This window comes from Rhipicephalus microplus, unplaced genomic scaffold (assembly GCF_043290135.1).
Source record: "Rhipicephalus microplus isolate Deutch F79 unplaced genomic scaffold, USDA_Rmic scaffold_35, whole genome shotgun sequence".
NCBI lineage: Eukaryota > Metazoa > Arthropoda > Arachnida > Ixodida > Ixodidae > Rhipicephalus > Rhipicephalus microplus.
This window is the reverse complement of record NW_027464608.1, coordinates 4,930,271-4,948,818: the sequence shown is the minus strand read 5'-3', so window position 1 is coordinate 4,948,818 and position 18,548 is coordinate 4,930,271. Positions and strand designations below refer to the sequence as shown.

The following is an 18,548-nucleotide window of genomic DNA, read 5'->3' as shown; positions in this document are numbered from 1 at the left end:
GGCCGTCCCTCCATCCACTTTTTGGGGTGTATACGTGAATTTAGAAGCAGGAGTGACAGTCAGCGCCATCTATAAGCCAAACAACGAGTGTGAAAACACTCTTATTCGCATGTTTAGCGTCACGTAGCACGTGAACTTATTATGAGCGGGCAGCTGATTAATTGTCCCTCTTTACAACCTAAACACACCAAGTCTGCCAGTACGAGACCCTCGTTCAATGAAATAAGGGAGAGAAGTGTACACCTAAGGGCTCGTATTTCCGTGTTTTAACACAATATTAATGAGATATAAGAGACAGTAATGCCAAGGAATGTATAGGGGAAGTTATTAGAACCAATGGAATGTAAATAAAAAGAAAGAAAAGTGGATGAAAAAATTACCAGCTGTGAGCAGGAATCGAACCCACGACCTTCGAATAACGCGTTCGATGCTCTAACCACTGAGCTATCACAGCGGCCGTCCCTCCATCCACTTTTTGGGGTTTATACGTGAATTTAGAAGTAGGAGTGACAGTAAGCGCCATCTATAAGCCAAACAACGAGTGTGAAAACACTCTTATTCGCATGTTTGGCGTCACGTAGCACGTGAACTTATTATGAACGGGCAGCTGATTAATTGTCCCTCTTATACAACCTAAACACACTAAGTCTGCTAGTACGAGACCCTCGTTCAATGAAATAAGGGAGAGAAGTGTATACCTAAGGGCTCGTATTTCCGTGTTTTAACACAATAATAATTAGATATAGCAGACAGTAATGCCAAGGAATGTACAGGGGAAGTTATGAGAACCAATGGAATGTAAATAAGAAGAAAGAAAAGTGGATGAAAAAATTACCAGCTGTGAGCAGGAATCAAACCCATGACCTTCGAATAACGCGTTCGATGCTCTAACCACTGAGCTATCACAGCAGCCGTCCCTCCATCCACTTTTTGGGGTTTATACGTGAATTTAGAAGTAGGAGTGACAGTCAGTGCCATCTATAAGCCAAACAACGAGTGTGAAAACACTTTTATTCGCGAGGTTGGCGTCACGTAGCACGTGAAATTATTATGAGCGGGCAGCTGTTTAATTTTCCCTCTTATACAACCTAAACACACCAAGTCTGCCAGTACGAGACCCTCGTTCAATGAAACAAGGGAGAGAAGTGTATACCTAAGGGCTCGTATTTCCGTGTTTTAACACAATATTAATGAGATATAACAGACAGTAATGCCAAGAAATGTACAGGGGAAGTTATTAGAACCAATGGAATGTAAATAAGAAGAAAGAAAAGTGGATGAAAAAATTAACAGCCGTGAGCAGGAATCGAACCCATGACCTTCGAAAAACGCGTGCGATGCTCTAACCACTGAGCTATAACAGCGGCCGTCCCTCCATCCACTTTTCTGGCTTTATACGTGAATTTAGAAGTAGGAGTGACAGTCAGCGCCATCTTTAAGCCAAACAACGAGTGTGAAAACACTCTTATTCGCATGTTTGGCGTCACGTAGCACGTGAACTTATTATGAGCGGGCAGCTGATTAATTGTCCCTCTTATGCAACCTAAACACACCAAGTCTGCCAGTACGAGACCCTCGTTGAATGAAATAAGGGAGAGAAGTGTATACCTAAGGGCTCGTATTTCCGTGTTTTAACACAATATTAATTAGATATAACAGACAGTAATGCCAAGGAATGTACAGGGGAAGTTATTAGAACCAATGAATTGTAAATAAGAAGAAAGAAAAGTGGATGAAAAAATTACCAGCTGTGAGCAGGAATCGAACCCACGACCAACGAATAACGCGTTCGATTCTCTAACCACTGAGCTATCACAGCGGCCGTCCCTCCATCCACTTTTTGGGGTGTATACGTGAATTTAGAAGTAGGAGTGACAGTCAGCGCCATCTATGAGCCAAACGACGAGTGTGAAAACACTCTTATTCGCATGTTTGGCGTCACGTAGCACGTGAACTTATTATGAGCGGGCAGCTGATTAGTTGTCCCTCTTATACAACCTAAACACACCAAGTCTGCCAGTTCGAGACCCTCGTTCAATGAAATAAGGGAGAGAAGTGTATACCTAAGGGCTCGTATTTCCGTGTTTTAACAGAATATTAAGGAGATATAACAGACAGTAATGCCAAGGAATCTACAGGGGAAGTTATTAGAACCAATGGATTGTAAATAAGAAGAAAGAAAAGTGGATGAAAAAATTACCAGCTGTGAGCAGGAATCGAACCCACGACCTTCGAATAACGCGTTCGATGCTCTAACCACTGAGCTATCACAGCGGCCGTCCCTTCATCCACTTTTTGGGGTTTATACGTGAATTTAGAAGTAGGAGTGACAGTCAGGCCATCTATAGGCCAAACGACGAGTGTGAAAACACTCTTATTCGCATGTTTGGCGTCACGTAGCACGTGAACTTATTATGAGCGGGCAGCTGATTAATTGTCCCTCTTATACAACCTAAACACACCAAGTCTGCCAGTTCGAGACCCTCGTTCAATGAAATAAGGGAAAGAAGTGTATACCTAGGGGCTCGTGTTTCCGTGTTTTAACGCAATATTAATGAGATATAACAGACAGTAATGCCAAGGAATGTACAGGGGAAGTTATTAGAACCAATGGAATGTAAATAGGAAGAAAGAAATGTGGATGAAAAAATAACCAGCTGTGAGCAGGAATCGAACCCACGACCTTCGAATAACGCGTTCGATGCTCTAACCACTGAGCTATCACAGCGGCCGTCCCTCCATCCACTTTTTGGGGTTTATACACGAATTTAGAAGTAGGAGTGACAGTCAGGCCATCTATAGGCCAAACGACGAGTGTGAAAACACTCTTATTCGCATGTTTGGCGTCACGTAGCACGTGAACTTATTATGAGCGGGCAGCTGATTAATTGTCCCTCTTATACAACCTAAACACACCAAGTCTGCCAGTTCGAGACCCTTGTTCAATGAAATAAGGGAAAGAAGTGTATACCTAAGGGCTCGTGTTTCCGTGTTTTAACGCAATATTAATGAGATATAACAGACAGTATTGCCAAGGAATCTACAGGGGAAGTAGTTAGATAAGATGGATTGTAAATAAGAAGAAAGAAAAGTGGATGAAAAAATTACCAGCTGTGAGCAGGAAATGAACCCACGACCTTCGAATACCGCGTTCCATGCTCTAACCACTGAGCTATCACAGTGGCCGTCCCTCCATTCACTTTTTGGGGTTTATACGTGAATTTAGAAGTAGGAGTGACAGTCAGCGCCATCTATAAGCCAAACAACGAGTGTGAAAACACTCTTATTCACATGGTTGGCGTCACGTAGCACGTGAAATTATTATGAGCGGCCAGCTGAATAATTGTCCCTCTTATACAACCTAAACACACAAAGTCTGCCAGTACGAGACCCTCGTTCAATGAAATAAGGGAGAGAAGTGTATACCTAAGGGCTCGTATTTCCGTGTTTTAACACAATATTAATGAGATATAACACACAGTAATGCCAAGGAATGTACAGGGGAAGTTATTAGACCCAACGGAATGTAAATAAGAAGAAAGAAAAGTGGATGAAAAAATTACCAGCTGTGAGTAGGAATCGAACCCACGACCTTCGAATAACGCGTTCGATGCTCTAACCACTGAGCTATCACAGCGGCCGTCCCTCCATCCACTTTTTGGGGTTTATACGTGAATTTAGAATTAGGAGTGACAGTGCGCCATCTATAAGCCAAACAACGAGTGTGAAAACACTCTTATTCGCATGTTTGGCGTCACTTAGCACGTGAACTTATTATGAACGGGCAGCTGATTAATTGTCCCTCTTATACAACCTAAACACACTAAGTCTGCTAGTACGAGACCCTCGTTCAATGAAATAAGGGAGAGAAGTGTATACCTAAGGGCTCGTATTTCCGTGTTTTAACACAATAATAATTGGATATAGCAGACAGTAATGCCAAGGAATGTACAGAGGAAGTTATTAGAACCAATGGAATGTAAATAAGAAGAAAGAAAAGTGGATGAAAAAATTACCAGCTGTTAGCAGGAATCGAACCCACGACCTTCGAATAACGCGTTTGATGCTCTAACCACTGAGCTATCACAGCAGCCGTCCCTCCATCCACTTTTTGGGGTTTATACGTGAATTTAGAAGTAGGAGTGACAGTCAGCGCCATCTATAAGCCAAACAACGAGTGTGAAAACACTCTTATTCGCATGTTTGGCGTCACGTAGCACGCGAACTTATTATGAGCGGGCAGCTGAATAATTGTCCCTCTTATACAACCTAAACACACCAAGTCTGCCAGTACGAGACCCTCGTTGAATGAAATAAGGGAGAGAAGTGTATACCTAAGGGCTCGTATTTCCGTGTTTTAACACAATATTAATGAGATATAACAGACAGTAATGCCAAGGAAGGTACAGGGGAAGTTATTAGAACCAATGGAATGTAAATAAGAAGAAAGAAAGCAGGATGAAAAAATTACTAGCTGTGAGCAGGAATCGAACCGCACGACCTTCGAAAAAACGCGTGCGATGCTCTAACCACTGAGCTATCACAGCGGCCGTCCCTCCATCCACTTTTTGGGGTTTATACGTGAATTTAGAAGTAGGAGTGACAGTCAGCGCCATCTATAGGCCAAACGACGAGTGTGAAAACATTCTTATTCGCATGTTTGGCGTCACGTAGCACGTGAACTTATTATGAGCGGGCAGCTGATTAATTGTCCCTCTTATACAACCTAAACACACCAAGTCTGCCAGTTCGAGACCCTCGTTCAATGAAACAAGGGAGAGAAGTGTATACCTAAGGGCTCGTATTTCCGTGTTTTAACACAATAATAATGAGATATAACAGACAGTAATGCCAAGGAATCTACAGGGGAAGTTATTAGAACCAATGGATTGTAAATAAGAAGAAAGAAAAGTGGATGAAAAAATTACCAGCTGTGAGCAGGAATCAAACCCATGGCCTTCGAATAACGCGTTCGATGCTCTAACCATTGAGCTATCACAGCAGCCGTCCCTCCATCCACTTTTTGGGGTTTATACGTGAATTTAGAAGTAGGAGTGAAAGTCAGCGCCATCTATAAGCTAAACAACGAGTGTGAAAACACTCTTATTCGCATGTTTGGCGTCACGTAGCACGTGAACTTATTATGAGCGGGCAGCTGATTAATTGTCCCTCTTATACAACCTAAACACACCAAGTCTGCCAGTTCGAGACCCTCGTTCAATGAAATAAGGGAGAGGTGTATACCTAAGGGCTCGTATTTCCGTGTTTTAACACAATAATAATGAGATATAACAGACAGTAATGCCAAGGAATCTACAGGGGAAGTTATTAGAACCAATGGATTGTAAATAAGAAGAAAGAAAAGTGGATGAAAAAATTACCAGCTGTGAGCAGGAATCGAACCCACGACCTTCGAATAACGCGTTCGATGCTCTAACCACTGAGCTATCACAGCGGCCGTCCCTCCATCCACTTTTTGGGGTTTATACGTGAATTTAGAAGTAGGAGTGACAGTCAGCGCCATCTATAAGCCAAACAACGAGTGTGAAAACACTCATATTCGCATGTTTGGCGTCACGTAGCACGTGAACTTATTATGAGCGGGCAGCTGATAAATTGTCCCTCTTATACAACCTAAACACACCAAGTCTGCCAGTTCGAGACCCTCGTTCAATGAAATAAGGGAGAGGTGTATACCTAAGGGCTCGTATTTCCGTGTTTTAACATAATAATAATGAGATATAACAGACAGTAATGCCAAGGGATCTACAGGGGAAGTTATTAGAACCAATGGATTGTAAATAAGAAGAAAGAAAAGTGGATGAAAAAATTACCAGCTGTGAGCAGGAATCAAACCCATGACCTTCGAATAACGCGTTCGATGCTCTAACCACTGAGCTATCACAGCATCCGTCCCTCCATCCACTTTTTGGGGTTTATACGTGAATTTTGAAATAGGAGTGACAGTCAGCGCCATCTATAAGCCAAACAACGAGTGTGAAAACAGTCTTATTCGCATGGTTGGCGTCACGTAGCACGTGAAATTATTATGAGCGGGCAGCTGTTTAATTGTCCCTCTTATACAACCTAAACACACCAAGTCTGCCAGTACGAGACCCTCGTTCAATGAAACAACGGAGAGAAGTGTATACCTAAGGGCTCGTATTTCCGTGTTTTAACACAATATTAATGAGATATAACAGACAGTAATGCCAAGAAATGTACAGGGGCAGTTATTAGAACCAATGGAATGTAAATAAGAAGAAAGAAAAGTGGATGAAAAAATTAACAGCCGTGAGCAGGAATTGAACCCACGACCTTCGAAAAACGCGTGCGATGCTCTAACCACTGAGCTATAACAGCGGCCGTCCCTCCATCCACTTTTTGGGGTTTATACGTGAATTTAGAAGTAGGAGTGACAGTCAGCGCCATCTATAAGCCAAACAACGAGTGTGAAAACACTCTTATTCGCATGTTTGGCGTCACGTAGCACGTGAACTTATTATGAGCGGGCAGCTGATTAATTGTCCCTCTTATACAACCTAAACACACCAAGTCTGCCAGTACGAGACCCTCGTTGAATGAAATAAGGGAGAGAAGTGTATACCTAAGGGCTCGTATTTCCGTGTTTTAACACTATATTAATGAGATATAACAGACAGTAATGCCAAGGAATGTACAGGGGAAGTTATTAGAACCAATGGAATTTAAGTAAGAAGAAAGAAAACAGGATGAAAAAATTACTAGCTGTGAGCAGGAATCGAACCGCACGACCTTCGAAAAAAGGCGTGCGATGCTCTAACCACTGAGCTATCACAGCGGCCGTCCCTCCATCCACTTTTTGGGGTTTATACGTGAATTTAGAAGTAGGAGTGACAGTCAGCGCCATCTATAAGCCAAACAACGAGTGTGAAAACACTCTTATTCGCATGTTTGGCGTCACGTAGCACGTAAACTTATTATGAGCGGGCAGCTGATTAATTGTCCCTCTTATACAACCTAAACACACCAAGTATGCCAGTACGAGACCCTCGTTCAATGAAATAAGGGAGAGAAGTGTATACCTAAGGGCTCGAATTTCCGTGTTTTAACACAATATTAATGAGATATAACAGACAGTAATGCCAAAAAATGTACAGGGGAAGATATTAGAACCAATGGAATGTAAATAGGAAGAAAGAAACGTGGATGAAAAAATTACCAGCTGTGAGCAGGAATCGAACCCACGACCTTCGAATAACGCGTTCGATGCTTTAACCAGTGAGCTATCAGAGCGGCCGTCCCTCCATCCACTTTTTGGGGTGTATACGTGAATTTAGAAGTAGGAGTGACAGTCAGCGCCATCTATAAGCCAAACGACGAGTGTGAAAACACTCTTATTTGCATGTTTGGCGTCACGTAGCACGTGAACTTATTATGAGCGGGCAGCTGAATAATTGTCCCTCTTATACAACCTAAACACACCAAGTCTGCCAGTTCGAGACCCTCGTTCAATGAAACAAGGGAGAGAAGTGTATGCCTAAGGGCTCGTATTTCCGTGTTTTAACACAATAATAATGAGATATAACAGACAGTAATGCCAAGGAATCTACAGGGGAAGTTATTAGAACCAATGGATTGTAAATAAGAAGAAAGAAAAGTGGATGAAAAAATTACCAGCTGTGAGCAGGAATCAAACCCATGACCTTCGAATAACGCGTTTGATGCTCTAACCACTGAGCTATCACCGCAGCCGTCCCTCCATCCACTTTTTGGGGTTTATACGTGAATTTAGAAGTAGGAGTGACAGTCAGCGCCATCTATAAGCCAAACAACGAGTGTGAAAACACTCTTATTCGCATGTTTGGCGTCACGTAGCACGTGAACTTATTATGAGCGGGCAGCTGAATAATTGTCCCTCTTATACAACCTAAACACACCAAGTCTGCCAGTTCGAGACCCTCGTGTAATGAAATAAGGGAGAGGTGTATACCTAAGGGCTCGTATTTCCGTGTTTTAACACAATAATAATGAGATATAACAGACAGTAATGCCAAGGAATCTACAGGGGAAGTTATTAGAACCAATGGATTGTAAATAAGAAGAAAGAAAAGTGGATGAAAAAATTAACAGCCGTGAGCAGGAATCGAACCCACGACCTTCGAAAAACGCGTGCGATGCTCTAACCACTGAGCTATAACAGCGGCCGTCCCTCCATCCACTTTTTGGGGTTTATACGTGAATTTAGAAGTAGGAGTGACAGTCAGCGCCATCTATAAGCCAAACAACGAGTGTGAAAACACTCTTATTCGCATGTTTGGCGTCACGTAGCACGTGAACTTATTATGAGCGGGCAGCTGATTAATTGTCCCTCTTATACAACCTAAACACACCAAGTCTGCCAGTACGAGACCCTCGTTGAATGAAATAAGGGAGAGAAGTGTATACCTAAGGGCTCGTATTTCCGTGTTTTAACACAATATTAATGAGATATAACAGACAGTAATGCCAAGGAATGTACAGGGGAAGTTATTAGAACCAATGGAATGTAAATAAGAAGAAAGAAAACAGGATGAAAAAATTACTAGCTGTGAGCAGGAATCGAACTGCACGACCTTCGAAAAAACGCGTGCGATGCTCTAACCACTGAGCTATCACAGCGGCCGTCCCTCCATCCACTTTTTGGGGTTTATACGTGAATTTAGAAGTAGGAGTGACAGTCAGCGCCATCTATAAGCCAAACGACGAGTGTGAAAACATTCTTATTCGCATGTTTGGCGTCACGTAGCACGTGAACTTATTATGAGCGGGCAGCTGAATAATTGTCCCTCTTATACAACCTAAACACACCAAGTCTGCCAGTTCGAGACCCTCGTTCAATGAAACAAGGGAGAGAAGTGTATACCTAAGGGCTCGTATTTCCGTGTTTTAACACAATAATAATGAGATATAACAGACAGTAATGCCAAGGAATCTACAGGGGAAGTTATTAGAACCAATGGATTGTAAATAAGAAGAAAGAAAAGTGGATGAAAAAATTACCAGCTGTGAGCAGGAATCAAACCTATGACCTTCGAATAACGCGTTCGATGCTCTAACCACTGAGCTATCACAGCAGCCGTCCCTCCATCCACTTTTTGGGGTTTATACGTGAATTTAGAAGTAGGAGTGACAGTCAGCGCCATCTATAAGCCAAACAACGAGTGTGAAAACACTCTTATTCGCATGTTTGGCGTCACGTAGCACGTGAACTTATTATGAGCGGGCAGCTGATTAATTGTCCCTCTTATACAACCTAAACACACCAAGTCTGCCAGTTCGAGACCCTCGTTCAATGAAATAAGGGAGAGGTGTATACCCAAGGGCTCGTATTTCCGTGTTTTAACACAATAATAATGAGATATAACAGACAGTAATGCCAAGGAATCTACAGGGGAAGTTATTAGAACCAATGGATTGTAAATAGGAAGAAAGAAAAGTGGATGAAAAAATTAACAGCCGTGAGCAGGAATCGAACCCACGACCTTCGAATAACGCGTTCGATGCTTTAACCACTGAGCTATCACAGCGGCCGTCCCTCCATCCACTTTTTGGGGTGTATACGTGAATTTAGAAGTAGGAGTGACAGTCAGCGCCATCTATAAGCCAAACGACGAGTGTGAAAACATTCTTATTCGCATGTTTGGCGTCACGTAGCACGTGAACTTATTATGAGCGGGCAGCTGATTAATTGTCCCTCTTATACAACCTTAACACACCAAGTCTGCCAGTTCGAGACCCTCGTTCAATGAAACAAGGGAGAGAAGTGTATACCTAAGGGCTCGTATTTCCGTGTTTTAACACAATAATAATGATATATAACAGACAGTAATGCCAAGGAATCTACAGGGGAAGTTATTAAAACCAATGGATTGTAAATAAGAAGAAAGAAAAGTGGATGAAAAAATTACCAGCTGTGAGCAGGAATCAAACCCATGACCTTCGAATAACGCGTTCGATGCTCTAACCACTGAGCTATCACAGAAGCCGTCCCTCCATCCACTTTTTGGGGTTTATACGTGAATTTAGAAGTAGGAGTGACAGTCAGCGCCATCTATAAGCCAAACAACGAGTGTAAAAACACTCTTATTCGCATGTTTGGCGTCACGTAGCACGTGAACTTATTATGAGCGGGCAGCTCATTAATTGTCCCTCTTATACAACCTAAACACACCAAGTCTGCCAGTTCGAGACCCTCGTTCAATGAAATAAGGGAGAGGTGTATACCTAAGGGCTCGTATTTCCGTGTTTTAACACAATAATAATGAGATATAACAGACAGTAATGCCAAGGAATCTACAGGAGAAGTTAATAGAACCAATGGATTGTAAATAAGAAGAAAGAAAAGTGGATGAAAAAATTACCAGCTGTGAGCAGGAATCGAACCCACGACCTTCGAATAACGCGTTCGATGCTCTAACCACTGAGCTATCACAGCGGCCGTCCCTCCATCCACTTTTTGGGGTTTATACGTGAATTTAGAAGTAGGAGTGACAGTCAGCGCCATCTATAAGCCAAACAACGAGTGTGAAAACACTCTTATTCGCATGGTTGGCGTCACGTAGCACGTGAAATTATTATGAGCGGGCAGCTGTTTAATTGTCCCTCTTATACAACCTAAACACACCAAGTCTGCCAGTACGAGACCCTCGTTGAATGCAATAAGGGAGAGAAGTGTATACCTAAGGGCTCGTATGTCCGTGTTTTAACACAATATTAATGAGATATAACAGACAGTAATGCCAAGGAATGTACAGGGGAAGTTATTAGAACCAATGGAATGTAAATAAGAAAAAAGAAAAGTGGATGAAAAAATTACCAGCTGTGAGCAGAAATCGAACCCACGACCTTCGAAAAACGCGTGCGATGCTCTAACCACTGAGCTATCACAGCGGCCGTCCCTCCATCCACTTTTTGGGGTTTATACGTGAATTTAGAAGTAGGAGTGACAGTCAGCGCCATCTATAAGCCAAACAATGAGTGTGAAAACACTCTTATTCGCATGTTTGGCGTCACGTAGCACGTGAACTTATTATGAGCGGGCAGCTGATTAATTGTCCCTCTTATACAACCTAAACACACCAAGTCTGCCAGTTCGAGACCCTCGTTCAATGAAACAAGGGAGAGAAGTGTATACCTAAGGGCTCGTATTTCCGTGTTTTAACACAATATTAATGAGATATAAGAGACAGTAATGCCAAGAAATGTACAGGGGAAGTTATTAGAACCAATGGAATGTATATAAGAAGGAAAAGTGGATGAAAAAATTAACAGCCGTGAGCAGGAATCGAACCCACGACCTTCGAAAAACGCGTGCGATGCTCTAACCACTGAGCTATAACAGCGGCCGTCCCTCCATCCACTTTTTGGGGTTTATACGTGAATTTAGAAGTAGGAGTGACAGTCAGCGCCATCTATAAGCCAAACAACGAGTGTGAAAACACTCTTATTCGCATGTTTGGCGTCACGTAGCACGTGAACTTATTATGAGCGGGCAGCTGATTAATTGTCCCTCTTATACAACCTAAACACAACAAGTCTGCCAGTACGAGACCCTCGTTGAATGAAATAAGGGAGAGAAGTGTATACCTAAGGGCTCGTATTTCCGTGTTTTAACACAATAATAATGAGATATAACAGACAGTAATGCCAAGGAATGTACAGGGGAAGTTATTAGAACCAATGGAATGTAAATAAGAAGAAAGAAAACAGGATGAAAAAATTACTAGCTGTGAGCAGGAATCGAACCGCACGACCTTCGAAAAAAGGCGTGCGATGCTCTAACCACTGAGCTATCACAGCGGCCGTCCCTCCATCCACTTTTTGGGGTTTATACGTGAATTTAGAAGAAGGAGTGACAGTCAGCGCCATCTATAAGCCAAACAATGAGTGTGAAAACACTCTTATTCGCATGTTTGGCGTCACGTAGCACGTAAACTTATTATGAGCGGGCAGCTGATTAATTGTCCCTCTTATACAACCTAAACACACCAAGTATGCCAGTACGAGACCCTCGTTCAATGAAATAAGGGAGAGAAGTGTATACCTGAGGGCTCGTATTTCCGTGTTTTAACACAATATTAATGAGATATAACAGACAGTAATGCCAAAAAATGTACAGGGGAAGATATTAGAACCAATGGAATGTAAATAGGAAGAAAGAAACGTGGAAGAAAAAATTACCAGCTGTGAGCAGGAATTGAACCCACGACCTTCGAAGAACGCGTTCGATGCTTTAACCACTGAGCTATCACAGCGGCCGTCCCTCCATCCACTTTTTGGGGTGTATACGTGAATTTAGAAGTAGGAGTGACAGTCAGCGCCATCTATAAGCCAAACGACGAGTGTGAAAACACTCTTATTCGCATGTTTGGCGTCACGTAGCACGTGAACTTATTATGAGCGGGCAGCTGATTAATTGTCCCTCTTATACAACCTAAACACACCAAGTCTGCCAGTTCGAGACCCTCGTTCAATGAAACAAGGGAGAGAAGTGTATACCTAAGGGCTCGTATTTCCGTGTTTTAACACAATAATAATGAGATATAACAGACAGTAATGCCAAGGAATCTACAAGGGAAGTTATTAGAACCAATGAATTGTAAATAAGAAGAAAGAAAAGTGGATGAAAAAATTACCAGCTGTGAGCAGGAATCGAACCCACGACCTTCGCATAACGCGTTCGATGCTCTAACCACTGAGCTATCACAGCGGCCGTCCCTCCATCCAGTTTTTAGGGTTTATACGTGAATTTAGAAGTAGGAGTGACAGTCAGCGCCATCGATAAGCCAAACAACGAGTGTGAAAACACTCTTATTCGCATGGTTGGCGTCACGTAGCACGTGAAATTATTATGAGCGGGCAGCTGATTATTTGTCCCTCTTATAGAACCTAAACACACCAAGTCTGCAAGTACGAGACCCTCGTTCAATGAAATAAGGGAGAGAAGTGTATACCTAAGGGCTCGTATTTCCGTGTTTTAACACAATATTAATGAGATATAACAGACAGTAATGCCAAGGATTGTACAGGGGAAGTTATTAGAACCAATGGATTGTAAATAAGAAGAAAGAAAAGTGGATGAAAAAATTACCAGCTGTGAGCAGGAATCAAACCCATGACCTTCGAATAACGCGTTCGATGCTCTAACCACTGAGCTATCACAGAAGCCGTCCCTCCATCCACTTTTTGGGGTTTATACGTGAATTTAGAAGTAGGAGTGACAGTCAGCGCCATCTATAAGCCAAACAACGAGTGTAAAAACACTCTTATTCGCATGTTTGGCGTCACGTAGCACGTGAACTTATTATGAGCGGGCAGCTGATTAATTGTCCCTCTTATACAACCTAAACACACCAAGTCTGCCAGTTCGAGACCCTCGTTCAATGAAATAAGGGAGAGGTGTATACCTAAGGGCTCGTATTTCCGTGTTTTAACACAATAATAATGAGATATAACAGACAGTAATGCCAAGGAATCTACAGGAGAAGTTAATAGAACCAATGGAATGTAAATAGGAAGAAAAAAAAGTGGATGAAAAAATTACCAGCCGTGAGCAGGAATCGAACCCACGACCTTCGAAAAACGCGTGCGATGCTCTAACCACTGAGCTATAACAGCGGCCGTCCCTCCATCCACTTTTTGGGGTTTATACGTGAATTTAGAAGTAGGAGTGACAGTCAGCGCCATCTATAAGCCAAACAACGAGTGTGAAAACACTCTTATTCGCATGGTTGGCGTCACGTAGCACGTGAAATTATTATGAGCGGGCAGCTGTTTAATTGTCCCTCTTATACAACCTAAACACAACAAGTCTGCCAGTACGAGACCCTCGTTGAATGCAATAAGGGAGAGAAGTGTATACCTAAGGGCTCGTATGTCCGTGTTTTAACACAATATTAATGAGATATACCAGACAGTAATGCCAAGGAATGTACAGGGGAAGTTATTAGAACCAATGGAATGTAAATAAGAAAAAAGAAAAGTGGATGAAAAAATTACCAGCTGTGAGCAGGAATCGAACCCACGACCTTCGAAAAACGCGTGCGATGCTCTAACCACTGAGCTATCACAGCGGCCGTCCCTCCATCCACTTTTTGGGGTTTATACGTGAATTTAGAAGTAGGAGTGACAGTCAGCGCCATCTATAAGCCAAACAATGAGTGTGAAAACACTCTTATTCGCATGTTTGGCGTCACGTAGCACGTGAACTTATTATGAGCGGGCAGCTGATTAATTGTCCCTCTTATACAACCTAAACACACCAAGTCTGCCAGTTCGAGACCCTTGTTCAATGAAATAAGGGAAAGAAGTGTATACCTAAGGGCTCGTGTTTCCGTGTTTTAACGCAATATTAATGAGATATAACAGACAGTATTGCCAAGGAATCTACAGGGGAAGTAATTAGAAGTGGGTGTGTCAGCTGGCCAACGGTCAACATGGCAACTAATCCGTTCCTGTTCTACATGCAGATTCTACTTTTTGCTGGAGTGACCAAAGCCAGCGCATCTCAAGCAACAACGAACATTACCGATGAAACCACGGCGGCATGCTGCGACAGCGTATGGTTTTCGCTAAACTACACTGAAGATGGGATCAAGTCACGTGCAGCGCGGTCTACGTCACCGGACCCGGCTTTAAATGTACCTCGTCGCACGGCTTCCTTCAGTGGGTGTGTCAGCTGGCCAACGGTCAACATGGCAACTAATCCGTTCCTGTTCTACATGCAGATTCTACTTTTTGCTGGAGTGACCAAAGCCAGCGCATCTCAAGCAACAACGAACATTACCGATGAAACCACGGCGGCATGCTGCGACAGCGTATGGTTTTCGCTAAACTACACTGAAGATGGGATCAAGTCACGTGCAGCGCGGTCTACGTCACCGGACCCGGCTTTAAATGTACCTCGTCGCACGGCTTCCTTCAGTGGGTGTGTCAGCTGGCCAACGGTCAACATGGCAACTAATCCGTTCCTGTTCTACATGCAGATTCTACTTTTTGCTGGAGTGACCAAAGCCAGCGCATCTCAAGCAACAACGAACATTACCGATGAAACCACGGCGGCATGCTGCGACAGCGTATGGTTTTCGCTAAACTACACTGAAGATGGGATCAAGTCACGTGCAGCGCGGTCTACGTCACCGGACCCGGCTTTAAATGTACCTCGTCGCACGGCTTCCTTCAGTGGGTGTGTCAGCTGGCCAACGGTCAACATGGCAACTAATCCGTTCCTGTTCTACATGCAGGTCTGTAACACTGCGTCTTCCTGTAAATCCAGTAACCGCTGTTTTATCCAGCTGACATGCCCAGAGTGTTTCAGTGCTATAGCTATGTTTGTGCAGGATTTCGCATGTGCTTTGTTGATTCTTTGCGGTGATATAGAATCAAACCCAGGTCCTACCACCGAAGAATTGCTCACTGAGATTCTAGCGGGGCAAAAGGTGATACAGAAAAGGCTCGATGAAATTGAACAGAAATTTAAGGTTGTCGACTCGACAGCCTCTCTTATTAAAGAGGTCTCCTCAGTCACCCACCTTCTGGACAAGAAAGTGAAGGACATGGAAAAAAAGTTAGTCGACCTTGAGGACCGCGGGAGAAGAAACAACCTTTTGGTGTTCGGCGTTCCAGAAAAACAGAATGAAACACAAGCAGACCTTGAGCAAAGTGTTGTGAAAGGTATTTTCGAAGAGGTACTAGGCACAAAAATAACGTCTATCGAAAGGATTCATAGGATAGGCCGTAGTCATAGTCGCAAACCTCGGCCTGTAATCCTAAAGTTATTTGACTACCGCGAAAAGATTAATGTTTTGAAAAACGGCTATAAGTTAAAAGGACAGCGAACTTCTATAGCAGAGGATTTTTCCGCGTGCACTAGACAGAAAAGAAGAAACCTGTGGGAGAGCACAACTGACATCAGAAAGTCTGGTAAAAAAGTTAAGCTGATTCACGATAAAATTAAAATTGAAAACAATCTTTTTGAATGGGATGACAGCCAAAAAATGAGAGTTCTTGTTCAGCGCAAGAATACTAGAAACGAACAGTGACCAGCGGTCGTTAATAAACCATTCCTTTGCCTCCAGTTTAATGCTCGCAGTATTGTGAATAAAGTTGACGTGCTGGAAAGTGTTATTCTCTCGTATAAACCTCAGGTAGTCGTAATTACGGAAACTTGGTTGCACAATGACATATCCGATTCTGAAATCGTCCCGCCAGGCTACGCTATCCTTCGTAATGATAGAAGCTCCCGAGGGGGAGGAGTTGCCATTCTTTACCAAGATACGTTACATATAAACAGACTTTCCCCTATAGCTGGTGTTGAATGTGTCATCGCTAAAATATGCCTGAATGAATGCAGCTTAGTAGTAGGTGGATTTTACCGCCCCCCAAATGACAACAGTACATTCTTCGAGAAACTAAACCAATTCTTATGTGACAACGTCGTCCACATCAATAATTTTTTGATAGCTGGTGACTTCAATCTGCCATCCATTGATTGGAGTAACGAAATTCCGGAGCCTCTTAGCACTGTTGCAGAACAGTTAACTGATCTAGTTTTCTTTCATAACCTTTCTCAGTTAGTCAAAGAGCCAACTCGCATCAGCAACTCAGCGAATTCTATCCTAGACCTTTTTCTCGTTAGCAGAAACCTGCTTAGTAAAGAACCCGTAGTTGCCGTTCTCGATGAAATATCGGATCATAAGTTGATTACATTGACACTGAATCTTGGCCATGTGCCTAAAAAGAAAAACGAAGTGCGTGTTGTCCCGGTTTTCGCACGTGCAAATGACGTGGGCATTTTGGATGCAATGGATGAATCGTTCTCAAATTTTCTTTCTTTCTATCAATCAAGTGATTGCAGTATCGATGAGTTATGGCTATTTTTCAAAAATCTCGTTCTTAAGTGTATCAAAGATTTTGTCCCTATGAAAAGTAAAAGCATAAAAAAATTTTCAAAACCATGGCTTACTAAGGAAGTTGTTCGCCTTGAGCGCAAAGCGAAAAGGATAAGAAAAACGTGCCGGCAACGCCCCTCTCCTGCGAATGTATCGAAACTGTGTGCCATACGCTTGGCTCTTAGGGACAGTATCGCTGAAGCTAAAAATTACTACTTCAACGTGACATTAAAAAACTTTCTCTACACGGCTCCGGCTAAATTCTGGAGACATTTTTCCTCAAAGCAAAAATCGCAGTTAAACCTTACTGTGAACGGTGGCAACGTGTCGGATAAACTACAATTAGCATCGACTTTTAACCGCTTTTTCTGCTCCGTATTTGTACAGGATGATGCTAGTGACCCATCTTTCATTCCTGCAAAAGATGCTCCGTCTATAAGTGATATTTTTGTGTCCGAAGAAGGTGTGCTGTCACTGTTGTTAAAATTGGACACAAAGAAAACTCCTGGAATTGACGGCATACCCAACACCTTTTTAGTCAGGTACGCTGAATGGTGCTCCAAGTACTTATGTTTAATATTTAAAAAATCGCTCTCGGAAGCTCAACTACCAACAGAATGGAAGTACAGTAAAATTATTCCGATACCGAAAGGTGGGGACTCGCGCCAAGTAACTTGTTACAGGCCAATCTCCCTACTGTGCTCCTGCTCAAAGACGCTAGAGCACATAATTTTCGCGCACATATCGTCGTTTCTGGAAAAGAACAACCTTATTGATAATAGGCAACATGGTTTTCGCAAAGGTAAATCTACAGTGACGGCACTCCTTGAAACCGTGCATGATTTTGCTGCTGCTATTGATGCTCAATCTCAAATAGACGTGATTTTTTTGGATTTCCAAAAAGCTTTTGATTGTGTTTCGCATTCAAAACTAATAATAAAGGTTAGGGCAATTCTAAAGAATACTGCATTAGTATCGTGGATAGAGGCCTACTTGCGCCACAGACAGCAATGTGTTTCAATTGATAATGTTTGCTCAACTCCTGCAGCTGTCGGGTCGGGCGTTCCACAAGGGTCGGTGTTGGGGCCGTTATTCTTCCTAATATTTATAAATGACATAGTTGACCAGGTACCGGTCAAAATTAAACTATTCGCAGATGACTGCGTAATTTATCACAGAATTGACAACCTTCATGACCACGTCCAACTAAAAGAAGCTCTTCAGCACGTTGAGAAATGGTGTGAAACCTGGCAAATGAAAATTAACCCCCAAAAGACCGTTCTCATGAGGATAACTAGAAAGAATTCACCGCTACAGCTTAGCTACAGCTTAAATGGAAGCGTATTATCCAAAGTAAAATCTTTTAAATACCTAGGTGTCATACTCACATCGGATCTTCGGTGGAATGAGCACATTTCTTACATAAAGAAAAAAGCAGTAACTAAACTAGGATACTTAAGACGAACTTTGCGCCAAGCTCCTCAAGATATGAAGCTATTAGCCTATAAAACGTTTATCCGACCAATAATCGAATACGCATCGATAGTATGGGACCCTCACACGAAAAGGAACATTGTCCACTTGGAAAGTGTTCAAAGAAAATCGGTACGCTTTATTTTTAATATGTACAGCTGGCGG

General features: G+C 42.6%; 1 protein-coding gene across 3 annotated transcripts; it reads left to right on the top strand.

The window, feature by feature from the left end:
• Nucleotides 1–14,425: 14,425 nt before the first annotated feature.
• LOC119178426 (uncharacterized) lies at nt 14,426–17,498 on the top strand. 3 transcript variants are annotated; one of them, XM_075884571.1, is made up of 2 exons: nt 14,426–14,685; nt 14,748–17,498. In XM_075884571.1, exons 1-2 carry the CDS (start codon nt 14,659–14,661, stop codon nt 16,059–16,061), a joined length of 1,341 nt encoding a protein of 446 aa, XP_075740686.1. In that variant the 5' UTR covers nt 14,426–14,658; the 3' UTR covers nt 16,062–17,498. The 3 variants fall into 3 exon arrangements, with proteins under 3 accessions (XP_075740686.1, XP_075740685.1, XP_037285523.1); XM_075884570.1 differs by having other exon boundaries at nt 14,426–14,918; nt 15,006–17,498; XM_037429626.2 differs by having other exon boundaries at nt 14,426–14,943; nt 15,006–15,309.
• The last annotated feature ends 1,050 nt before the right edge of the window (nt 17,499–18,548 follow it).